This window comes from Naegleria gruberi (genome assembly GCF_000004985.1).
Source record: "Naegleria gruberi genomic scaffold NAEGRscaffold_45, whole genome shotgun sequence".
Classification (NCBI taxonomy): Eukaryota; Heterolobosea; class Eutetramitea; order Acrasida; family Naegleriidae; genus Naegleria; species Naegleria gruberi.
In genome coordinates this window covers 140,270-165,893 of record NW_003163282.1, presented here as the reverse complement: position 1 = coordinate 165,893, position 25,624 = coordinate 140,270, and the positions used below count along the sequence as shown (strand labels likewise).

Below are 25,624 nucleotides of genomic sequence, written 5' to 3'. Positions count from 1 at the left end.
GAAAACTTGGCTCCTATCGATCCCAATTTACTCTTCTCTTTCAACTCGGAAGCTGTTTTCTCAAATTGCTTTTCCAACTGTTCCGCACGTTGCTTCTCCAACATGAAAGCTCTAGCCAGGTCAATCTTGTCTCCTTTGTATTCTGCCATTTTTTTTAAATTGTTTTTTCTAATTTTTTTACAACAGCTTCAAATTCCGAATCCAACAAAACTTTGTAATCCAAAAAAAATCCAAGATAACGCCAATCCTATTGATGATGATCTTGCAGAGCCGTGAGGTTAAGGAGAGTAATTATTTCATATTGATTTTTAAAGAAAACTTCCTTTTTTCACCTCAAATAAAAGGGCGGGAGATTTTCATATCTTATAATTTTAGGCTTTGAAAAAAAATGAACGTCAACGTGGAGGATTTGTTGGCCGATGAAGAGTTTTATGATTTGATCAATTACTACAATAATCATCATGGTAATCATCAGGCTAATGGTACATCAAATGCTCATCATGGGAATGGTGTTGGTGCTGGATCGTATTTTACAAATAGTGCTCCATCTTCACCATTTCTGCAGAATTCTTCTCCGATGGTGGTTGCTTCATCATCAAATAATGCTTCAGCACAATCAGCAAGTCATCATCAGCAATTGACTACAACAGCAAGTAATTCTCAAAATGTGATTGATGTGGTCATTCAGACTGCTATCGATGATCAGTTTCTTCAACAATGGTCAAATTATGATTTAAAGAAGGAAGATGAAATGTATGAAAAGTACAATGTTGCACTCAAAATTACAAATAATACCAATAAGGAGACACCTCCTCTCCTATTGAATTGTAGACATGAGATTCATGATAAAGGAAATATTTGCGAAATGTTAAACAGGAAAAACAAAGTTAATGGATATTATTTGGACTTTTTATTATTCGAAGGAAAACATTTCACTTTAAAACCAAACGAGGAGAGAATTATTCTAACTTCAATTTCTAGACCTTCCAGAACAATGGTTTCTCACGGCAAATATTATATTCAATTTTTTGTTATTACGAGTGGAGATTTTCAATCCCTCTGTCAAACTCAACAAGTTAAAGTATTGACAAGCAAGAATAAGAATAATAGAACAAAGAAAGTTTCACTAGATCCAACAAAACAAGACATTAGTGTGAAAAATCTAGTTCCGAAAGAGTGGCAATCATTGCAAACTTCTCATCAAGTATTCGAATCATGTTTCTGGGAGGATATTGATTTAACTGGAGAGAAAATGAAGTACACTCCTCCTGCCACAGTCGTCACCAGCTCTTCAAACAACAAGACAGTCATTTCCCATTCACCAACCACAACAGCCACCACCACAACAAATACACCTCCAAATAATAACATCATCCAACAACAATTACCAGCCATTAACAATGAAATTCCACCATCTCCTCCATTCTTCAAATCTTCACCTTCTCCTGGTCTTGGCCTTTCCTCTCCAACTGATTTTTTTAGAGGTAGTCCATTTAGAGATAATGAATATCACTCAGGTTATGGAGAACAAGAAGTCTACATTCAAAACTTTATTCCGATTAATACTCATATTTCCATCATCAAAATATTCCAAAAACAATTGGATTTCTACAAACAACAAATGGAAATTCTCTTAACTGAGCTTAAGAGACACGACAAGAGAATGGCAGAAACATTGTACAGACAATATGCAACCATTTTGAAGAGAGATTTGGTTTCAAACTCTCCATGGGAAGAGGAATCTAGTAATTTACCTTCTGAGGAAGATTTGGAAGATATGTTTACTAAAATGAAAATTATTAAGGAACAAGTTGAACAAAGTATTAATGATTCCAAAAAACCACCATGCTCACCAGTCTCACATCATTCATATGGAACACCTTCCCCTTCATATCACAGTGTTGAAAATTCAAACTTTTCGCTTTATAATCCAAGAGATTATGACTTTTCATTCGAGGATGATGTTACCATTCCAGACTTTTCTGAAGTCAAGTGTGGTTCTGTGTTCTTAAAAACATGGAAAATATCAAATTGTGGATTGACAATCCCTTCTGGAACGAGAATAGTTGTAAAATCAGATAAGGAAACTCCATTAGAGTATGGTGAAATTCTTCTTCCACTTGCCAACACCGATGAAAATAGAGTATTGACAGAGCAAGAGTTGCCACATTACGGAGAAACAAAGAATGTTTCCATCTCAATTAAGGCACCACCAATTGAGGCTCTTTTCAGAAGAGAATATTGTCTTCAACTTCCAAACGGAATTGAGTTTGGTGACAATCTCGTTGTAATTTTCAAAACTGTAAAGTAAAAGATTTATTGACTCTTGATCTTGTTAAGGACCAAAGGTTCCAAACCTCCCGAGACAATAAGCTCTTGAGCAACTGGGCCAACAGGGTGGAATGAGTATTCCTTAGTTTCTTTTGGAGTTGTTAAAACAAGGGTAGAATTTCTAAAATCAATACTAATCTTGCTATTTTCCAAGAGAACAGTTTCCTTAGTAGTTCCCACAGATTGCTTCAAGTAGTCAACGAGGGCTGGAACTTCAATACACAAGAAACCATTATTTGTGGCATTTCTCTTGTATGTTTCACTGAAACTACCACCAACAATCAATTTAATTCCCATAAATTTCAAACAAGTGGCAGCTTGTTCTCTAGAGCTACCAGTACCAAAGTTGTAACCAGCAATAAGAACGTGACCCTTCTTGGCAATCTTGGTAAAGTTGACGTCATAATTTTCCATAGCTACTTGAGCTTGTTCTTCTGGAGAAATATTTTCCTTATAAGTATATTTACCAGGATAAATACCATCAGTGTTCAAGTTATCTTGATGAACAAAAACAACTTCTCCTTCTATAACTTCTGGGAATCCTTCAATAATCTTGGTTGTTGATTTTTCTCCCTCTGATTGATTTTCACTAGTCTTGGTGAATTTTGGTAATGGAGCTTGAGATTCAGTATAATATTCAGGAAGAGTAATGACACCACTCAAAGCACTGGCCATAACAACTTCTGGTGAGGCCAAATAAGCTTCAGCATTTCTTGAACCCATTCTACCCTTAAAGTTTCTGTTTGTACTTGAGATACCAACTTGTCCATCTTCTAACAAACCAGCACCCAATCCAATACATGGGCCACAACCTGGTGGAAGAACCTTGGCACCAGCTTGAACCAAAACTTGCCAATCGCCAAGTCTTTCACTTTCCTTCTGAACCTTGTCACTGGCAGCTGAAATGTACAGTTCAACTCCTTCAGCAATAGTCTTCTTTGAACTCTTTCTGATGACGTTGGCAGCTTGATGTAAATCGTTAACTCTACTGTTAACACATGATACAATGTAAGCCTTGTGGACCTTAATATTCTTCTTGGTGATTTCTCTAACACTTGACATGACCTTGACGTGGTTTGGGCCAGAAACGTGAGGTTCAACACTTCCAAGATCCAAAGTCAAGGTTTGAACATATTTAGCATCAGAATCTGGTAAATACTTCTTGTAATTATTTTCCAATTCCTTAATATCATTGGCCTTTTCAGATTTTTGAGACTTTTTAAGCCAATCAATGGTCTTCTCATCGACTGGAAAAACACCAGCAAGAGCACCCCATTCAGTGGTCCTATTAAATTTGTTTAATATCTACTGAAATAGTTCAAAAACCTACATGTTAGCAATTGATAATCTTTCATCAATTGATAATGAAGAAACTCCTTCTCCTACAAATTCCACACAATGATTCAAAACATCATCCTGATTGAAAATTCCACACAATGTAATAATAACATCCTTTCCACTGACACCTTCTCTCAATTTTCCAGTCAATTCAACTCTAGTGACTGGTGGAACTTGCCACCAAGTGGATCCTGTTGCCCAAATGGCAGCAGCATCAGTTCTGACAACTGGAGTACCCAAACAACCAATACCACCGTACATATTTGAGTGAGAATCACTAGCAGTAGTGAATGTCAATGGCCAGGCATAACCTTCTTCAATCATAACTTGGTGACCAATACCTCTTCCAGCTGGATAAAAAACAACTCCATTATCCTTAGCAAATTGTTCAATTTTCTTATATTTTACAAGATTGGCATCTGAAGTGTCTTGAATATTGTGGTCAAGAGCAAAAACTGGTTGTTTTGGATTGGAGAATTTCAATGGTTTCTTACTTTCCTCAAAGAATGCTTTGAATTTAATCATCACAGCACTGAAAAAGGTCACAATTAATATTAAATTGCAATTCCTCATTGTTCTACTAACCTTGTATTGTCATGAGTCAAAATATGATGAGGAGTAATTTGCAAATAATCTCCAGAACTCACCAAACCATGATCTTGAGGTGCATATTGTTGTAAAATCTTATGTACCATAGTTTGGTATTGTAAACTCGAAATACTATATGAAAAGTTTCTCGATCCTACTACTGAAGTGGTGGTAGCTTGTTTGTTAGTGGAGATTAACTTTCTCGGAGCAATTTTTCTCTTTGAAACAAGAGATGAAACATTTTTCAAACAAAAAGAGGAGGCAGACATGTTGTGCTTTGGGAGTTGTTTGGAACGACAGGATTTTTCAAAGCCTTTGAAAGTTTGAGAGATCGAGTAATGGATCTTTTTTTTTTGGTGGGAAAAATCACAAGCATGCATGGAGAATTTGAGAAAAACGCGAAAACAACAATGTTTCCGTGTTTGGAAAGGTTTCCAAAAGGACTGTTGAAGTTGTAATGGTGATTCCTTTAAGGTTTTTTGGAAACATTTATTACAATAGTTCGTATTGAACAAGCTCAACCATATTCTCGTATTAGCTTGTTCAAGATATATTGGCTGTAATGTGAAAACTTTTGGGCTGACACCAAGACTTCCCATGTGAGACTTTTAATATTTAAATATTAATTTAAAACTATAATGTAAAAAAATGCAAAAAGCCATTCGTTCCATTTTTTATCATCACAACAACAGAAGAATTAATTCAATTCGGAATCATGTTTTGATGAATAATATTGGCAAATTAAATTCACGATTCTACTCTTCAGCACCAATTAATGATTCGGAAAGAAAGGAACTTTTAAATTATATTAATGATGGAATTTTAAAACAATCAACATTTAAGATTTTTTCAATGGTACAATGTGCTGTGATGAATAATTCACAAGGAGAAAATCAAAATAATTTTGCAGAGATTTATTGTGGAGAACATACTAGAGTTTATAGAGTGGAATTGAAAAGGAATGGAAACCGACAAATTATTAGTTTTTTGACGACAAAAGTTGGAGGAAATGAAATGAGTAATGAAAAAAAGGAAATTGTGGAACTTTTTGATGAGAGTTCACCTCACTGGGATGTCATTATGACAATTTCTGGATATAAGAGTGTGATTGAATGGTTGGAGAGAAGTTCTGCCCAATTTATGAGTGAATTGAGTAAGTCGACGAGAAAAATTTCAATTTTGGATTGTGCTTGTGGGGGAGGTTATACAGCATCAAGCTTACATGAAAAGAGTAAGAGTTTTGGAATAGAATCAAGTCTGATGGGTCTCGATATTTCTACTGGCATGTTACAAAAAGCTCTGGAAAAAGGACCAGATTTGTTTAATATTGGAATGGCTTGTCATGACCTCGATAAAAAAATAGACATGATTCCAGATAATTCATTTGATTTAATTTCTTGCTTGGGTGCAATTGAATTTCTTTCCAATTTTGAAACAGTTACACTTCCAGAATTCAGGAGACTTTTGAAAAAGGAAGGACAAATGCTTCTTACCACCCAATACCAACCAAATGAGAATGAAACTCAAGTGGAAGTAGATAAGGATGGTCACAGACTTTATAATAGACAAATTTTGGATAGAATTTTGGCTGAACACCAATTAGTGGCGACCGATTACGAGATTATTGAGAGAGCATACACGAGTGACAGAAAGAAAATTCCTTTCATTGCTTTCAAAGTAAAGCATAGTCAATAAATTATTTTCTATATTCCTCGATGGCTTTCTTTATATCTAGACCAGTTGTTGAAGGAATTTCAATATGTGAAAAGTAAGCCTGCCTAAATTCTTCATTCGAAACATTAAAAGATCCATATCCAGCATCATCAAACAATGCCACAATACCATGAAATTTAGGGAGTGTATCATTTTGAGATGTATTACCTCTCCATTCAATGGAAGGACCGCCACTGAATCCCTTATTGATGGTGTTCGTAAAAATAGTGATATCTGCCTTCTCTGAGTTACTCTTTTCCGTTCTTAAATATCTTCCAAAAGAAAATACTGGTCTCTTTTGATATGTCATCATTAACCCATTCAATTTTTCAAAAGTATAATCTAGTACTCGCTTATCTCTATATTCTTTATACTTTGAAGGATATCCAACTATTATATTATTCAAATTATCATCATTTTCTTTAAATTCACCAATCTTAGGCACAAAATATTGACTAGGTATCTCAGTAAACCCATTCTTTTCCAAAAATTCCTTCCTAGAACATTTCATAATTGCAAAATCCACATCTCTATCTCCATCATATTCACAACAAATTATTTGACACTCGATTAACTCTCCACTATTCGATTTTAGTTTTTGATTTGATATGGAACCTTCCTTATTCTTTGGAATGAGTCCAACTTTCTTTGCCTTTCCCTCCTTATTTATAACACAGTGTGCAGCAGTCACCAAATAAATATATTCACAAGATGGATCATTCATTGGACTTGTCACAAAACAAGTTCCACTAGAAATATTTCTTTTCAAATTACCATCATCCATAGGTAATGATTTTAAATTAAAAACCAAATAATCACTAATCAATTCCAAATATTTACAATCAATATCTTCTACCATCGGATCACCATTAGAAAATTTCCTAAACTTTAACAATTTACTAGTAAACAACAAGTGATCTACTTGCATCTTCTTTTCTAAAAACTCTTTTTTAAAATCTCTCAAATAATTCTTTCCGAAATAACCCAACATTCCTCCAAAAACAATCGCTCCTCCTCTCCACACCATTCTCTGCATTTTTTTCTTTCAATTTTTATTTTTTTTAATATTTGTTTTAATGCAAGACTGTTTTTTCCTTATTGCCACTGGTTCATTGGCAAAATTTCTAAATGAATCATCTTCCTTAAATGTCCTACAATTTTCAAAAATGAATCAGCATTGGCTGTGACTAGTTCGCTTAAGAGAAAGAAGTGCGATATTATAAACAACAGCTTTTCCCACCACAAAAAAACACATCAACAATGACGCAGCCAATTCGCGGCAGGGCTATTTTCGCCGCCTTAATCAATCATAACACCAAGCCATCATCGTCTCGTACGACAGGTTTTTCGATAATATTTTTAACTTTGATGGCTGTGCTGCTAGTGTTATTAAATTCTTCTAGGATTGAATGTAAATTGAATAAGCTAGGTGAGGACAGTATTACATGTGAGGGAATGAGAGCAAATGATACGAGTGTTTGTTCAGGGAGAGGAGCATGTATTTCATTGAATAACTGTTCTTGTTCGAGTGGTTATGAGGGTAGTAATTGTCAATTGGAAATATCGCCAACTTTTTGCGATAGAATTATTAATTGCACTGGTCATGGAGAGTGCAATATTAAGGGAGAATGTGAATGCCACTCAAGTATTAAGGAGGGATTTTGGACAGGCCGTTCATGTAGTTCATGTCAATCAGAGTATCATGGTGAGAAGTGTTCATCAAGGGTTGTAGGACCAGCAGTGATATCGTCAGATTTTAAGGGTATAACCTTTTATCTGCATTCACCTTATGACTTTATCGAAAAGGATGTTCCATGCTCATCCTTACTACATCCCTCTGACATTAGCAAGAATGTGTATGGCTCGATAACAAACATCAAGTGCCAATATTTAGATAAGGTTAGCGGACTCTTTATGATATCTTTTGGTTCTGTTGATTATGATATTCAACCAGGAGAGACAACAATTCAAATTAATGATCTTGCTTTTGAAAATGAGCAAATCCATCAACAATACATGCCATTGACTGTGAATGTACCTCAAAATATTTCACCACCAAAAGCTATCATTCAAATGGCCAGTACAGATATCTATAGTTCTTGCGACACAATCACTATTGATGGCTCTTCGAGCTATTCCATAGATGGCAAGCAATTATTGTATTATTGGTCACTTCTAGATGCTACAACCATGAATCCTGTCTCAATATTACAAGGACAATCCATCTTTACACTTGATTCTTCTCTTACAGCTGGTGACTACATTATGACCCTCTATGTTAAAAGTAAGTGGTTAAATTTGGTGAGTAGCACTGTGTCTTCCAAGAGATTCACCAAAGCAGTAAAACCACTTCCTCTACTCAGTACAAGCAATAAGGGAGAGACAATTGTAAAGTATACAAACCAATTCCCTCTCACTGTAAAGAAAGTGATTACACCTTCTGTATGTCAAAGTGATAGTGACGTATTGCAAGTGGAATGGACCAAGTTGAGTGGCTCAGCCATAACATTCAGTTCAGACTCTTACAATAACTTGTTCATTCCTTCTGTTAGCAAGTTTGGGACTCAAAATTACACTTTTGAGGTGTCAGCTTTTTATGCTTCCAACCCATCATTGAAAGCATCCACTATCGTTAATATTGTAACAAAGTCACCTGACCTCATTCTTAGCATTATTCAAAGTGAATCTACCAAATACCATACCACTATTGAAGTTGATTATTTAGACCCAGAAATGTCATTGCATGATAGCTCAATTGAAACATGGACTTGGACCTGTTTGGATAACACAAGTCCTGAACTAGTTAATTTGCTCAACAATGCAGGCTCAACAAAGGCTTCAGAATTTGTAGTGTCAAGCTCATTGTTCTCTACTATCCCATCCTCTGTAGAACTTAAACTGAGAGTTGAAAAATTAGATGGTCGATCAATTGAAAAGACAACCACTGTATTCTTTGGTAAAGTTCCTCCACTATTGAACATTCTTCATATCGAGCCTTCCTCCTCTATTTTACTTCCTGGACAATTTTTGTCAATTCAAGCCCTGCTTTATGCTGAATCTTCCTCTGTGAATGCTACCTGGTTGCTGAATGGAGCTGTTTTACAAAACACCTCTTGTAGTAACACAACAATTGACAAGACAATCACAATTATTATTGACACCAAACAGCTCGAAGAAGGTTCAACCAATGTTGTGACATGCATTATTTTTGACAAAAAGACTGGTTTTTCAACTCAATCAAGTTACTCATTCACCATTGCTGTAACCCCAAAACCTTGTGATTGTACTATTTCACCACTCAAGGGTCAAGCTCTAGAAACAGAATTCAAGTTCTACTGTTCCAACTGCAAGAACATTGAAGCAAATATTGATTACAAGTACGGATTCATTGATGATAGATCAGGATCAAAAATTGAGCTCTACAAGTTTGGTGACATTTACTCTTCAAAGCTTCCAGCTCCTTTCAGTGGTTCTACCTTAACGTGTTACTTTGAGGTGATTCAAACAGTTACTGGTGCCTCAATAACTACTTATCAAAATTTGACCATTTCAAAGCCAGTCATTAGTGATTTTTCAGATGCCTCTAAAATTGTTAAGGAATGGGCTGAGAAGAGTTCTGAATTTACCTCTAAGGGAGAATTTAGTTCAAGCTTCTATCAATCAGCTACAACCTCAAGAACTGACTCTGTCTTGTTACAACAGCTTTTAAAGAAACTGTACAGTGTATCATCCAAACCAGTAAAAAGAACTATAGAGTGTATTCATGGAAGAGACATTTCAGGTGTCTGTAAATGTGAAGATGGTTGGATTGGATCTGATTGCTCAGATTCTATTCAAGCTTTTTCTGATATTCAAGGAACCAAGATGATAGTACTCAGAGATATGATTTACATTGCGAATAGTACTGACGGATTCGTAAATGATTACTATCTCTCCTTGTTATCATTCTCAATTGACTCTCTGTTGATCAATTACCAATTGCTCAATTCCAAAACAATATCAGAATCGCTTTTCACATTGAATATGTTCCTTGAGTATGCTTTGGCTGATCCAAATCTTAAATTAGCTCCAGAGATTGAAACATTGCTTGTCAGTAGTGTAGAATCTGCTTATAGTTATATCATCAATAGACAATACTTTGTAGATCAATCAACCAACTCTCGTAGATTATTGTCAGCTCTCAAATTGTCCACTTGTTTAATTGGACGAAATATTGTTGTGGGAAGTAAGAAACAACAAAAGACAGGGTCATTCTACTCGATGACTGTAAATAGACACACAATATTTGACATGCCTACCTCAATTCATGATGATGTTAGTAAGGCATCTGTTCAAATGGAAAACTACATCTTTGATTTCAGTCCTCAGGTTACTACACTTTTCAAGAAACCATTTGTATATATTTTCTCAAGTTCAATTGATGTATTTTCTTTGAACACAAAGTTAACAATCTCCCAAAAAGTCGATTCACAAACCTATCAAATGTCTAGCTTAGTTTCACCAATTGTTTCCCTTAAACTAATTGATTTGTCTATTCCAGTTAATTCGCAATATTTGGTTTATGAAATTCCTATCAACAAATCTATTGCAATCCATGAAGTTATTCACACTACATTAGATTATATAGAACAAGAAGTAAGATATTCTTGTGGCAATTTTGATGATGGTTCAACAGAGGTTGCAGTTGATTGCATAATGCTATCAATGAATGATACATATGCTGTATGCAGATGTAAACAATTAACAAATGTTTTCATCATGGAAACAGTAACAACAGTATATCATTCATTCACATATGTAGCAGGTGTTGTGCTCTCCACTGTAATGTTTGCATTATGTCTGTGCGTAACTCTTGCATCAATTTTCTTCTGCATTTGGTATGGAGCTAGAAAGACTCAAAAAGTTACATCAACTTCTGGTGAGGTAACCTATGGTGGTGGACAAGTTTTTGTAAAATCGAACAGTGTAGTTGTTCATAAATATGAAGAAACCCCTCTTGAGCTTTCAGAAGCTACAGAAGAACAAGTCCATCCAACTCTTTCAGCTACATACAATAAGGTTCCTCCACTCAAACTTCAAAAATTGGAGGATGCAAATAGTTCAGTTAAATTTACTGAAGTTGACTTACTAGATTAATAAATCCATTTTACTGTTTTGTAAATAATGAGGCTTGTTCAATTCCAAAAGCAAAAGTCCAAACCTTGGCATCAATAGTAAATCCCAACTTGGCAAATTCCTCCAATTTTTCCATAATATTTGATAATTTTACAAAGTGAATAGTAATGTTTTCATCATCTTCCAATTGTTGCTTTGGTCTTTCTGAAATTTTGATAGATTGTACTTGACAATAAATTATTTTACAATTAGCATTGGTTAACCCAACTTCCATTCCCAATATTGGCGAAACTCTATTAACCTTTTCAACCATTAGTCCAGTTTCCTCAAGCATTTCTCTTCTAGCAGTTTCTTCGGCAGTCTCACCAGCATCACTCAAACCAGCTGGAAATTCAATACAATAATTTCTCATTGGAGGACGATATTGTGAAATGAGGATAACATATTTTCCACCTTCTTCCTGATCACTTTCGGGAATTGCATCAAGAGTAGCAATAATATCAACTCCATCAATATCGCTTGTTCTTGTTGATCTCTCTACACAATCCCATTTTCTAATTGTTTTAGATTCATCTTGGTAGGTGAGGGTTTTTAATTGTAGCCATCTGGTACTGTGCAATAATTCTTCGGAAATTGGTTGAGCTTTCTCTTCTATCATTTTTTTAAATTAATTTTGATTTTGAACATGCCACAAATATCTCTTCATGTTGTAAAAGAATTCAAAATCAAAATGTAATGGAATGAAAAAATTTAAATCCTTGAAAATTTAAAGAAATAATTTATTCCCATTTATATGATTTTAAGGCTGTACTAACACTTTCGTAAATCTTATCAGCAGTAGTATTTTGAGCAAAATATTCAGACAAGTGACCATATGGATCCATCAAGTAAATGAAAATGCTGTGGTCAACCAAGTAATCTTGTGATCCTTCCTTGTAATCAGGAGCATTGTAATAAACTCTATATTTCTTACAAATTCTACTGATTTGATCTGGAGTACCAGTTAATCCAACAAATCTTGGGTGATAATCTTGAAGATATTCAATGACAGCTGTGCATGAATCACGAGGTGGATCACATGAAACAAACACTGGAACAATCTTGTCTGCCAACTCTGGATTTTCCTTTTCAATTTTTTGAAGTGCTTTTGTCATCTTTTTCATTTCAGTTGGACAAACATCAGGACAATTAGTAAATCCAAAATACATGAACATGAATTTTCCTCTAAATTCAGAATCTGTAACAACTTCTCCTTTAGTATTAACAAGAGTGAAAGCACCTCCAAGTTTTGGAGCTCCTACAGCTTTAACAGCCTTGCTACTTGCTTGTTCTAATTATTCCAATTAATTCCATTATTAATATTATTATCATTATCATTGTTGAATTATTGTATTATTACTATTATCATCAACATCACAGAATGAAAACTTACTCTCCAATTCAGCCTCACGTTTCTTTTGACGAACATCATATGATGCAAAATTATATAAAACAATTCCGAACACGGCTGGCAAGATCAAATTGGCTGGTGAGAACAATCTCTTAAAGTAACTCTTTTTTTCTTCCTGTTGTTGTTGTGATTGTTCTTCGGATCTTGATTCCTCTTGTTTCTTTTCTTCACTTCTCTTGAATTGTGTTTGTGAAAATCCTCTATAAATTACTTGATTTGATGAAGTAATAAAGGATGATGGAAATCTAGTGGCAAGATGGGATTGTCTGCTGTTGGATAATAAGCATCGGGAAGCTTTTTGGAGTGAGTACATTTTTTTGAAGTTGGGAAATTAAATTTGGCGGCCGAATTGAGACCAGATATGGTAAATTAAGAAAACAAAATGATTGAATTGTTGGACAATTAATAATATTAACACACATTGTTTTTTCAAAAATAATAAGATTTTAATTTTTTACTCAGATCTTATTATTCTATTGAGGATGTTTTGAAGCCTAGTGTTATTTTTGTGTTTTGCCAGTGCAATCGCACTCATTCCACTACCACTAGGTTGGTAAATATCAGCTCCTGATTCTATTAATGCTTCCACAGCAGAAACCGAATCACGAGCGATTGCAATATGTAATGGTGATAAACCAGTTTGAGTATTGATATAGTTAATATCTTTTTTGTAATATTTTGCTAATTCTAAGACGACATTTTGTTGATTTTGAGCAGCTGCCACATAAATAGGCCGTATGCATCTGTCATCCTTAGCTTCACTAAAGTTAAATCCTTTAGATTTCAGGAATGGTATCATTTCAGTGTGTCCTGAGGCACAAGCAAAGTGTAAACAAGTTATACCAGTTGAATTCTTAGAGTTGATATAGTCCTTTCCATTAATATGTGCTAGCATGTTTGTTGCCTCTATGGAACCAGATGATGCTGCAACATGTATTGGATATCTCCCAAAATAATCAACACATTCAACGTTGGCGCCTTTGCTTAAAAGTAATTCTATTATTTCACAGAGTCCCTTCTTGGCAGCTAAATGGAGAGCTGTCCTTGGGTGACCATCATTGGTATTTGCGTCCAAATCACAGTCAGGTTGTTCTACAAGTAATTTACAAATGTCTAAATTATTAATAAATGCTGCAATGTGTAACAGTTTCTTGCCACTTGGAGTATATTCACAAGTTGATGCACCAAATTTGAGCAATACTTCAACAACACATGTTGCTCCTCTCTTCACTGCAAAGTAGAGTGGATACTTTCTCTTTGAGGTTTTTGCATTGACAGAGCCAGGATTATGTTCCAGCAATAGCTGAATAATCTCGGTATTATTCCTAGAAGCAGCTTTGTGAATTGGAAGGTAGCTGCCTTGAGTTCCAATTGTTGTTGCATCTTGAAGTTCTGGGCAAGCTTCTCTAAGCGCCTTATCTAGACTCAATAGGAATTGTACAGCATCAGTATTGCCTTTTTCAGTTGCAATTATTAGGGGTGTTCTTTGGTTTTCGTCATTTGTTTTGCTATTCACAAATTCATGAATGACTCTCGCATTTTGAGGTGTAATGTAAATTTCAGTGTTTCTTCCTTGGAAAATAAATTCCTTGCCTTGTTGGAAAGTCAAATCGACGCCATTAACATGACAATATCTAGCAACATGTCCTACGAGGGTTATTAAAATCTGTAAACTACCTCCATAGGCTGCAAAATGAATCGACCTAGAACCCTTTGAATTTTCCAAGTTAATGTTCAATGTTGGTTTGAAATGTTCGAGTAATAATTTGAGAAAATCCGTGTATCCACAATTGCAAGCAATATGTAATGCAGGTTGATCCTTGAATGGATGAATATGATTTGGCATATTAATATCAAAGTTTGTAGGTACTTGTCGAAGTAACACTAATAAACAGTCCAAATCACCATTATTAATAGCCTTGAAAAACAAATCCTCAAAAGAGTCAATAGATTGTTGAATACTACTTTCAAGATCAATCTTTCTCTTCTTGCTTTCCATCATGTGTACAAAATCGGGAAGGTTAGGTTCAATGTTCAAAAAGTTTGATGGCGTTTCATCATAATCGATAGCGGAAACCTTTTCCTTTGTATTAATTAGCATTCCATCCATAAAATCGTCAGAACTCTCTGTCTGCATCATGGCAGGCAAAACCCTTTTGGAAGTGTTTTCCCTTCCTTCCAGACTTCCGCAGCTGCCGATAACTGAATAATAGTGGTCGTTATTGGAGTATTCGTCAAAGGTACGTTTACTCATTTTTTCTCAGTGTTTTTGAAAAATATCTGCTGCTGTGAGGAAATAATATTGAAAAATATTTTTGTGTAACTGTAACGAACTTTGATAAAATGGGTAACCGTCATTTTATAATAAGCGAACCTGTACAGTTTTTCAAATCAATTATCAATCTAATATATCTTCAGAGGCTCGCCTTGACAATGTTATTGTTGGATATAATGAAAATATCTGACAAAATCTTGTCGACAATGTATTTCTCAGTCATTAAAATCTTCCAATTCTTTGATGATTACCACTACCAATATCGGAACAGAGATAAATCTTGAGCAGAGACCCAAAATGTCACATCACTACAGTTAATTTTGTGGCGTTGTTTATCCAAGGTGCACACAAGAGCAACGACAATCGAATGGTTCTTATTCAAACTTTTACTCTTAACTCCAATACAATTAAACTCTCACTTCCTACCTAACATACTTTCGGTTAATTAATTTAGAAGCCATTTGAATTATTTACTTTGTTATTTGTTGTTGCTCGTTGGCTTTGTAACGAAATACAAGACGTCAGCAATTACATCACCACACAACAAAAATAGCATCACACAGCAGCATCACGCCAACGAATAACACAAGAGATTTTCATGAGACTGCTTTGATTTACTCAATGAAAAGATTGCACGGAAAGCATCCTCATCATCACTATAATAAGAACCGAATAGAAAATCATCATGTTCATGAATAATATTACAAGTCTACTTACTGATTGGGCATACGGAAGAGAGGATGCAGAGGCAACTGATAGTCCAACTACCACTACTTCTCAGCATCAACATCATAACAATCATGCTAATACAAATGCTGTGCTTGTTGATCAACAACAATCATACATTCCGACCTTTTCAATGTCTTCAAATCAGCAACAGAATGATTTTAGGAATTTATTTAGACAAACATTGAATCAACATCATCATAGTAGAAATAATTTGAGGTCAACATTGGAGGAAGAAGAACATTCGTCTAAAGTATTGGAAAAGACAAGATCATTAATTTTGAATATTTCTAATGATGACCTATCTGAAATTATGTCGTTTTTGGGGAAGAGGGAAATATTTCAATTCTCTCTTTCATGCAAACATTTCTATAATATTATATTTTGTGAGAATGTTTCTAATTTTTCATTGTGGAGAATCTTGTGTGTTAGGGATAAGATAATAGAGCCATCTTGTTATGATGGATTTAGTAAACCAAGAAATAGTGAACTTTCAGATAATGACATCTCCAATTATTACTATGATCCATATAGAGATTTATATTTGAACTATGAAAATAATATTGGATGTAGTCAGTGTGATTGGTTCTGTAAATTTGATTTGATTAAATTGGAATGGACTCTCAATGATAACATTCTCAGCCAACTCATTGAAAAGATTAAATCTAAAGAGATTTGTATAGTTACCGCTTTGCAATGCTTCCCTGATAGAACTAAGAATAAGGGAAATGCCAGCGACATTTTGAACCAATTGTTGGGTATTACCAATGCATTCCCAAGCTCACTTTCCGAGGAAGATACTGAGCTTCCATGCTTGTACATGTATACTAGACCTCTGTGTAGAGTTAGAAAATCACACAAGGGAAAGAACCAAAACGTTCTATTTATTCGAGCTTATAATTTATTTGATTATGATAATGAGACAGATTTAAATATTGAGGAGGATATTTTTGATTGTAGTAATGAATCCAATCTCTCCAGTATTAATAATTTGAGAAAGAACCTGATGAGATTTATCATCTTGTTCAGTTCTACAGTCATTGTTTGTAAGGACAAGTCAGACGACTCGTGGATGTACAACCTTGACAATCTCATTGAACCAACACATGATCCACCATTGTTTGGTTCCTACTCGAGTATGCCATCCCTCCTCGTGTGTAGTATGGATACCTCGACGAAGGTCAGCAACTCCAGTAATAGAACAAGTTCTATCGAATTGGATGACCTCATGCTGGAGATTAAGGATAGAATCTCTGAAAATAAGAATCAATCTCTCAACTTTATGTCTGTTTTATTGAACTGGTTTGGTAAAATTCATGGCATTACTGTAAATATGAATAATTTTGCACGACTCTCATACGATGATGAGCTTTGGTGCTTTGTCAATGACATCAGTAGTAAGCTCCAATTTGGATGGTCAATCTCTCGATGGGATCAAGTGAAATCAAATGGTGAAACATGTAGACATTATTTGGAACATTGTGTAGCAGAGAGTAACCAAACAAGACAGAGTGATATTACCAACGGGCACATGCTAGATAATGGCTCTGTATTATACGAGAAGATTTTGAACGATTTTGCCAAGGCACTCCTCGAAAAACAAATGCAAAAATCCATCGAATTCTATCAAAGAGCTGTCAAAGCTGATCTCAATCCAGCTTGTCCTTTGGAGATGGAGGCCATTGTGAAATTATCTGAAATGAACGCAGAGGCTGCCATTAGAATGTTTACACAAACAGTGGCTCCAGCTTGCTTCCCATCTCAAGTCATTGAAGAGGTTGAACAATTGCTCAAGCACGGTATTAACAATAACTTTAGAATTCTTTGGAGAGAAAATGCAAGAAATTCTGAGAATTATTGTCAACAAGTTTGGGAAGCTTGCTTCAAGTGGATGAAGGCAGAATTCGATTGTCCTGGTGATAAGGAGGATTTTTGTACTCTATTCGAATCTCGTTTCTTCTCTTCATTGAATGTTTACCTTCAAAATGCCATTGGTACCAGAAAGATATTTGTCATGAATTTCTGCTCCAAACAATATTTGGAAGATTACATCATTCCAACACATCCTTCCATTAGAGAATTGTGCCATAATATTATGGGAGCTGTTGAAGCTCTAACTCTTCAAGAAACCATTGAAGTGGACAAGAATCGTTCTCAATTACAAAAACTCTCTGCCATTAGATTGAAGCTTTTAACTATTGAAAATAATATGGAAAGACTCAAAGAGGAAATTCATGTCAGAGAGGAAGATATGAGAGTTTCTGAGGAGCAAAGTGGTGTTATTGAGGATAGAATGAAAAGATTGGGACTCAAATATGAGAAATCTCTCCTTGGAAGAATATCCTCCATCAGAAAACTTTACATTGACTCTGCTTTGATATCCTTACAAAGCAACATTGAAGCACACAAAAAGTTTAGTGAAGAGTATGAACAACTCAATAGTAGAGGATTTAACAGAACTCACATCGAGTATGACATGCTATTGAAATCTTTTTATCATAGAAAAGACTTTGAGAATGCAAAGGAGAGAAGAGCTCACTTCTTTTTCATGCAACAACAAAGTAATTTGAAAATATAAAGCTGAAATATTTAGACATTCAATATTTGTTTTTATTCTTCTGTTTGCTCATATTTATCTATTAAGAGCAGTTGGCCAAGCTGGGGCTGTGGAACCATCAATCTCAGTTGCTAAACGATTAGAAGCCAATAGTGTATGATTAGAACCTCCAATTTGTTCTCCACAATCAACACAAGTACTCTGTTGCATGGCTCCTCCACAATCACCAATGAAATATGGATGACCATTTGGACAAGTGAACCAATGACCAGAAGCATAGCCAGCAGAGACAGCCTTAATAGCTTGCTTTCTTTCTTTTTCCTCCTCTGCCTTTTTGTAAATTACATATTTGAGATTTTCCATTCTTTCAACAGATTGCTTGATAGAGTGTTGATATCTTGGAGAAGTAAATATTGGAGTTCTACACACTGGACATGACAAGTATTTGATTGAAACTCCTTGTTCCGTATCAAAGAAGGTTTTCACACAATTATCCATTGATTCAAGTTCAATGGTGTGTCCACATTCAGGTAAATGATAAACCCTCGAATCGTCGCTTTGAATTAAATCTTCAAATGTGTAAAAAGAGATTGGGCATTGCCACATTTCTTCCTCCTCTTTCTTCAGAGTATCGCAATACATACATGGTGGACATGGCTCTCCACAAAGTCCCATACATTGATGATTACATTTTGAACAGATGTTTGGACACTTCTCATTGCATGGCTCCACATTACACAACTCATGACAAAGATTTGTACATTTTCTGTGTGGGCATTGAATTGGACATGGCTCCTTACACTTGTGACACATTTCATGGCAAGCAAGCTTGCATTGAATATTATGGAAACATTTGAATTTACAACTATGGAAATTATAAAAATCAAAGCATAAATTGAAATACTTACATTTCCTCACATTTTGGACACGGATTACTACAAGTATGTTTAGCTTTACAAATATGTCCACAAATGAGTTTTCTCTCACACTTGAATCCACAAACTTTATGAGTTCCACTGGTTGAGCATTCACCACACTTTCCAGAACATGCATGTCCACAAGATAGTTTGACAGTACAACGATTTGTACAGATTCTTGGCTCTGAACATCTTCTTTCATATGGTTTCTTACAAGTTTCACAATAATCTTTGACTGTGGCAATACATGGTCCACAACCAGTTAATCCACATTGTCCACATTGTCCTCTACAATTATGTCCACATCCAAGAAGTTTGTTACACGTTGATTTGCACAATTGAGTAGTATTTTTCAAGTGGCATGCAACTTTTGTAACATGTCCACATGCCACAAACTTGTAGTCAACTTTAGTTTTACATTTTGGACAGGATTTTCCATGATGACACTTGTCCTCGCATCTATGACCACAATCTTCATATTTTTCACCACAAATCTTTTCACATTTTCTTTCCTTATGTAATGAATCATGATGGCACGGTAATGAACAAATGTGTCCACATGGATAACGATAAGTACATGGTTTCTTACACCCTCCCCAGATAACACCATCAAAATCACTTGGTTCTCTTATGCATTCTCTTTCTTCAGAGTGTGTTGGACAGGAGAGAGGTAAATGATCCAAAATTCTATCCGAATGTTTTAGTCTAGCAAAGACCTTTCTCCAATCTTCGTTATTTCTTAACAAATCGTGATTGCCAATAATGTAGAGACCCTTCTTTGCTCTACTCAATGAAACAATAATTCTGTTGGTAATCTTAACAAATCCAAGATTTTCAAAGTTATTCGATCTCACCAACGAAAGTAAAATAATCTCATTTTCTTCTCCTTGATAATCATCAACAGTAGAAACTCTCAATTCTCTATACAAGTCTTGATTAAGCAATTCCCTGAGTGTCTTTTTAATCAAAATAACTTGTCCTCTATAAGGTGTCAGAATTGTAATTTGACTTGCCTTGAATTGTCTGACATTGAGAAGATACTTTGAAAACTTGCATAAAAACTCAGCTTCATGTGGATTGGTCAATGATTGAACATCATCTGAGGTCTTTTCTAATTTCTTGTGTTCAATAAAGCAAACATTCTTACTCACTCCATTAACATTTTCGAATTGTTTAACACTTTCATGGTCAATTAGTTTCTCATAGAACATATCGACTAATTCTCTAACTTCTGGTCTCATTCTTTGTTGGACATTGAGTGAAGAATATTCCAATCCATTTCTGATCAATCTTTCGAATAAACTCACAGTGAAATCACAATTCTTCTCCAAGTAGTAAGAGTTGACTTTAGGTTGAAGTTGTTTCTCATCACCAATCATAATTAAATGTTCAACATTTGGATGCAATACAGAAGTAATTTGACATTCCAATAATTCAGCAGCTTCTTCAATGAGATAGACAGGTGACTTTAATCTATTCAATAGTTGTCTATTCATGGAAGCAGCTGTAGAAGTCAATCCAATAACTGAGGCAGTTTTCAATTTGTCATAATCTCCATCCATAATAATTTCGTATTTTCTATTCTCATAGTGGCTTCTAAGATGACATAAATCAATGAGACGTGCCTTGAGTAGTTTCTCATTCAAAATTCTCAATGGGTTGAGCATTGAAATTCTCTTCTTGAGAGGAATTCTGTAAATATCCCCACATTGCTTGACTATTTGCTCTATTTTTTGGATTTCTGCTCGAGTTTCTGATTGAATATCTGATGCATCCTCTAAATCTTCATACATTTTAGTAATAGCAACTTCATTGGTGATTTCATTTTCTTCATAGCCAAATATATTTCTCATTTCTTCATTAATCAATTCGGCTTCAATTTCTTCTTCGATTTCATCTTCAACTTCTTCCACAATAACTTCTTCTTGTGGAATGATTTCTCTCTGAGGTTCCTCTTCAATAATGAGCTTCTCCTCCTCCTCGTCTTCTTCTTGTGTTTCATTGTTATTTTCTTGTAGAACTCTAAAGAAATTAGCAGTTCTATAGGCCTTTTGCATGTTCTTTTGTAAACTCTCCTTTCTTCTGAGATCGTCTCCTCCTAACCAAGCTCTGAACATGGCTTGTAAGGTTTCTGGAGGTGGATTTCTCTTGCTATACAGGTGAATTGGGAATTTTGAGAGAGCTCTATTAAATACAAATGATTTTGCCAAGTGGCGAAGTAAACTATCGTCTGGATTCTTGATAGAAAGTTCTGTTGCACCAATTGTGAGTGACAACCTTCTCAATTCAGCTTCACACTTTTGCTTTTCTACATATAGATATTGTGGCAAATATCTCATTTTAGAAAGGTTTCTATTCAATAGTTTCTCATTCTGACTCTTACTTCTACTGCCAATTCTGACAATATCTGGGAAATAATCAATTAAACCTTCTAAAAATTGATCAAGAGCATGATTAGTATAAGTAATACATATTAATTGTCTATTTTTCATATCTGGGTGACTCTTCAATAATTTAGCAATCTCAATTCCTGTAAACGTTTTTCCACAACCTGGAGGTCCAATTACCTTTCAAAATTAGAGCAATAGTTTGATTTCTTATACTTACAATTGAAACTCTATTTCTCATAACGTGTTGAATGGCCTTGTTTTGACTAGGATCAAGGAAAGTCTCATTATCCTCAATCCAATTACTCAAAATATTAGTTTTTCTTCCAGTAGATAAATCTGATTGAGTCGATCTTCTTTGATCTCCCTTGATAACATCTAAATTCATAAAACTATCTCTTTCGATATATTGTGGTGGAGTTTGTTGTTTCAATTTGATGAATTCATCATAAAATGTAAATTTGGATTGGTCAATTAAGGTTTCATTGAGAATCATATTGAGAGAATCAATGACAGGTCTAACTCCAGCGAAATAAGCAGGTGATTCAAACATGACATATTTTCCAACGAGAGAAAGTCTCTTGAAATCCTCAACTCTACTCAAACCAACATAAATTAATTCTTTTGAGACCGATTTTCTATCCAAAACTGTTACAAATATTGGCTCTGATTTTACAATGGTTGCATTCTTTCCAGAACCTTCTTGTGGGAATAAACAGAGAAGGGAACCGAAAGCTAATTTTTTGGTACATTCCCAATTGATCCTTCTCCAAGGATAATGGAATGAAAGAGAATGAACTAATTCACGTTCATTATCTGATGAAATAACAGACACGAATTGACAATCTGTGAAAACTGAAATTGATCTATGGTTACAATTATTGGAAAGGAAAGATTGAATGCCATCCTTGAGTGGATGAATAAAATCCTCTCTCAATAACAATATTTGAGTCCTAATATATTCTCTCAAAGAAGAATAAGGGCCATCAACATTGTTTCTAACTTTGAATCTTTCATTCGAAGTCAATTCATTGAAAGTTGGAAAGACACTAATTTCCTCAAATTCATTTTCATCATTTTCGTTGATTTCTTGTTGTTCAGGTAGTGGTCCTTTATCCATCTTTGAGTTGGCCAATTTGAGTGCTTGCTTCCTTTTCTTGATTGCCATAATGGATTCCTGATAATCTTGAGAGACGAATTTGTCAATGTACACCTTTTCTAATTCTTCAATGAAAACTCTCTCAGCTTCCTGTGGACAAAACTCCAAGCATCTGTGAAAAACTGTGATCAAGTCTTTAACTTGTTCATCATCAATTACATCCTGTACAATATATTTCTTTACAACTCTTCTCCAAAATAAGCTATTCATGAGATGAGAAAAGATTGGGGTGATTAGTGACTTGTTAGTTGATAATTCTATTTGCTCATGGGCAAAGACCTTCATGAGCTTTTCAATAATTGAAAAATTAACTTCTTGTTCCTCTAAAAGACCTCCCTTATTGAATATTGATTTGAATTCTTCTTGTGTTAAGTTCTTGATGAAATATTCTTTTTGATTTTCATTGAAAAGTGAATTGTCAATATAAAAACCAATACCCTTAACAGTTTTGATTGTGTAATCTTTCTTTTCCTTTTTTGGAGGCAAATCTTTTTGAACTCTTGCTTGAGACAATTGACCAAATTTTGGAGAAATGTTTCTGATGAATGGTGATGAAGATGACGATCCTTGATTGTTTCTTCCAAAGATATTATCCACCTCATTGTTGCTTATAAATGGGATTGATGTAATCGGTTCATTTGGTTGATGATTCTTCTTTTCAAAACTCTTCTTGTTAAATTCCTTCTTTTGAAATTTGTTTTCATTCGTCCCACTTTCTACTGGTTTCTTTCCATTGAAATCCTTCTTGAAAGAACCATCTCTGGAATTATTTCTCGATGAATCTTGAGAAGATACATGACGTGGAGGATATAATCCATAATCTCTCAATGAACTACTCAAAGTTCTCCACTCTTCAACATTCATTACAACATCTTGTCCATCATCATTATTCAACTCCTTACATGAAACCTTACAATCACTACCATCGAACATTCTTTTAGGCAATTCAGTATCTGGATAATTGCCTGGAAATCTAGAACCCACTTTTTGATTACATGCTTTACAATATAACATGTGAGTCTTTCGGTACTTTTCGTTTTTCTTTTCAAACTTGAAATTGGTTTCCTTCTCAATCAAGGTATTCCCAATCACATTTTGATCCTTCAGAACAGCATGTCTCGTACGATCATCTTTGAAAACACTAAACATGTGAGAGGCTTCCAAAGTATTGGCAGCAAGACATGAATTACATTTTCCACACATTAAAAGTACTTGTGAAAATCTCTTGTTTGCATGTTCGGAGGGTTTAAATTCTCTACCTTTCTTACTGAATGTAGATGATGATGATGCAGATGCTTCGGATGATGGTGATGGAGGTACAACAACATCCAATGATGAAGATGCAGCACTTGATTGACCACCAACATTCAATGCATTTGATGACGCATCATTCTTCTTCTTTGGCTTGTTTCTTTTTCCATCAGTAGGAGATGTATTATTCAATACTACAGGCTTCACATTAGCATCTATAGTAGTGGTGGATAAAGAAGTGTTGGTCTTCTGGTTAATATTCTGTGGATCGATTGTGTCATTGGTTGAGTTTGGAGTGATTGGAATTTTAATAAAACCACCTTTGTGTGGTTTCTTATTATTAGTAGGGGTTATTGTTGGATATCTCAGAATATTGATATCATTATCATTGGGAGGTGGTTGAGTGGGTTGTTGTGACATTTTTTTTATTTGACTTTGCATTTCTGATTGTTCCAATTTTAGAATTTTTGAATCTTTGTGAATTCCCAACCCTCTTGATAAGAACAGAGAAGGTTTTGAAAATCAAAAAAGACAATTTTTAGAAATGTTGCTAAATGTTTATTGTAGATTTCCCATGACTGCTTTGGCTTGGTAAGGTTCCTCCAAATATTTCAATTCCTCTTCTGATAATTGAATATAACAAGCTGCAATGTTAGCTTCGATATTTTCCAATTTGGTAACGCCAATGACTGGAGAGGAGACGAATGGTTTGTGGAGCATCCATGCGAGAGAAAGTTGAGCATTGGTGCATTGTTTTTTGGAGCTCAATTCGTCCACTCTTCTCAATATTTCCAAATCACTTTCCTTCAATGAATTCTTCATGGCCTTGGCATAGAAATCTGAATTGGCTCTTGTAGTTGCTGAGTCTTGATTTTCTTGATTGGTTTCGGCTCGGATTAGTTCACTAGCTCTTGCAAGTAATCCTCTGGCTAACGGAGACCAAGGAGTTAGAGTAACTTTTTGATCGATACAGAGAGGAATCATTTCACGTTCCTCCTCACGATACACTAAATTGTAGAGATTTTGCATGGAAACAAACTTTGTCCAACCTTTCATTTCGGCCACGTGTTGTGCCTTGGCAAATTGCCATGCCCACATTGAAGAGGCGCCAATGTATCTGACCTTTCCTGATTTAACCAAATCGTGGAGAGCTTCCATAGTTTCCTCAATTGGAGTATTATTATCCCAACGATGAATAATGTACAAGTCAATATCTATTATTCCCATAATATTAAATCTTTCGAAAAAAATTAAAACAACTTACAATCAGTTTGCAAATTCTTCAATGAATAATCAACAGCATGCATGATGTGTTTTCTTGACAATCCAAAAGTATTTGGAATTCCCTTTCCCAAACTCTTAATCTTATTCTCTTGTTGACCTGAATGATCCACTGGAGAGAATACCTTAGTGGCCAAGACAACATTCTCTCTCGGAATTTGATTCTCCTTCAAGAATTTACCCAAAATTCTTTCACTTTCTCCATTCGAATAAACATCAGCAGTGTCGAAAAAGTTAATTCCCAAATCAAAGGCACGTTTGAGGATTTTCAATGATTCTTCCTCTTCCAAAACCCAAGGTTCCCATTTCGAGCTGCCAAAACTCATGCAACCTAAACAGAGTGGAGAGACTTTCAATCCAGTATTGCCAAGTCTGACATAATTGGTAATTTTAATAGGAGTATTTTCAGAGTTGTTGTTGATTAGAGACATTTTTTTCTTATTGTTTTTGGTTGTTGTTAAGTGGCATGTGTTCTGGGCATCAAATTTATAGGAAAAGTTTTAGCGAGGTTTGTTTTTTCATTGATTTTTTAGGAT

At 34.9% G+C, this 25,624-nt stretch overlaps 8 protein-coding genes across 8 annotated transcripts; 3 read left to right on the top strand and 5 right to left on the bottom strand.

Moving 5' to 3' along the window:
* Window positions 1-388: 388 nt before the first annotated feature.
* Window positions 389-2,311, top strand: NAEGRDRAFT_51463 (uncharacterized protein; the record flags this gene model as incomplete). Its single annotated transcript, XM_002673651.1, has 2 exons — window positions 389-1,448; window positions 1,518-2,311. The coding sequence occupies 2 exons, from the start codon at window positions 389-391 to the stop codon at window positions 2,309-2,311; spliced, it is 1,854 nt and encodes a 617-aa protein (XP_002673697.1).
* On the bottom strand, window positions 2,296-4,587 carry NAEGRDRAFT_80875 (homoacontiase). The gene is made up of 3 exons (XM_002673572.1): window positions 4,255-4,587; window positions 3,662-4,201; window positions 2,296-3,616 (listed from the first exon to the last, which is right to left on the bottom strand). The coding sequence occupies exons 1-3, from the start codon at window positions 4,524-4,526 to the stop codon at window positions 2,317-2,319; spliced, it is 2,112 nt and encodes a 703-aa protein (XP_002673618.1). The 5' UTR covers window positions 4,527-4,587; the 3' UTR covers window positions 2,296-2,316.
* Window positions 4,588-5,953: 1,366 nt separating this feature from the next.
* On the bottom strand, window positions 5,954-7,006 carry NAEGRDRAFT_71232 (uncharacterized protein; the record flags this gene model as incomplete). The annotated part of the gene is made up of 1 exon (XM_002673571.1): window positions 5,954-7,006. The coding sequence occupies one exon, from the start codon at window positions 7,004-7,006 to the stop codon at window positions 5,954-5,956; it is 1,053 nt and encodes a 350-aa protein (XP_002673617.1).
* A 224-nt stretch (window positions 7,007-7,230) lies between these two features.
* Window positions 7,231-11,106, top strand: NAEGRDRAFT_71231 (uncharacterized protein; the record flags this gene model as incomplete). Its single annotated transcript, XM_002673650.1, has 1 exon — window positions 7,231-11,106. The coding sequence occupies one exon, from the start codon at window positions 7,231-7,233 to the stop codon at window positions 11,104-11,106; it is 3,876 nt and encodes a 1,291-aa protein (XP_002673696.1).
* Window positions 11,107-11,864: 758 nt separating this feature from the next.
* NAEGRDRAFT_51459 (uncharacterized protein) lies at window positions 11,865-14,789 on the bottom strand (the record flags this gene model as incomplete). The annotated part of the gene is made up of 3 exons (XM_002673570.1): window positions 11,865-12,415; window positions 12,518-12,780; window positions 13,786-14,789. 3 exons carry the CDS (start codon window positions 14,787-14,789, stop codon window positions 11,865-11,867), a joined length of 1,818 nt encoding a protein of 605 aa, XP_002673616.1.
* A 706-nt stretch (window positions 14,790-15,495) lies between these two features.
* Window positions 15,496-18,135, top strand: NAEGRDRAFT_80874 (F-box domain-containing protein; the record flags this gene model as incomplete). Its single annotated transcript, XM_002673649.1, has 1 exon — window positions 15,496-18,135. The coding sequence occupies one exon, from the start codon at window positions 15,496-15,498 to the stop codon at window positions 18,112-18,114; it is 2,619 nt and encodes an 872-aa protein (XP_002673695.1). The 3' UTR covers window positions 18,115-18,135.
* On the bottom strand, window positions 18,128-24,227 carry NAEGRDRAFT_80873 (Zinc-finger domain-containing protein; the record flags this gene model as incomplete). The annotated part of the gene is made up of 3 exons (XM_002673569.1): window positions 18,128-18,958; window positions 19,002-21,577; window positions 21,618-24,227. 3 exons carry the CDS (start codon window positions 24,225-24,227, stop codon window positions 18,169-18,171), a joined length of 5,976 nt encoding a protein of 1,991 aa, XP_002673615.1. The 3' UTR covers window positions 18,128-18,168.
* A 138-nt stretch (window positions 24,228-24,365) lies between these two features.
* On the bottom strand, window positions 24,366-25,519 carry NAEGRDRAFT_71227 (uncharacterized protein; the record flags this gene model as incomplete). Its single annotated transcript, XM_002673568.1, has 2 exons — window positions 24,366-25,021; window positions 25,072-25,519. 2 exons carry the CDS (start codon window positions 25,517-25,519, stop codon window positions 24,366-24,368), a joined length of 1,104 nt encoding a protein of 367 aa, XP_002673614.1.
* Window positions 25,520-25,624: the final 105 nt, after the last annotated feature.

Bases quoted from the DNA above. Each gene is read 5' to 3' on its own strand.
- NAEGRDRAFT_80875 (XM_002673572.1), bottom strand. From the start codon at position 4,526: ATGTCTGCCTCCTCTTTTTGTTTGAAAAATGTTTCATCTCTTGTTTCA. The intron at 4,202-4,254 runs GTTAGTAGAACA...GACCTTTTTCAG, and splicing joins TTGACTCATGACAATACAAG to TGCTGTGATGATTAAATTCA. The intron at 3,617-3,661 runs GTAGGTTTTTGA...CAAATTTAATAG, and splicing joins AGATTATCAATTGCTAACAT to GACCACTGAATGGGGTGCTC.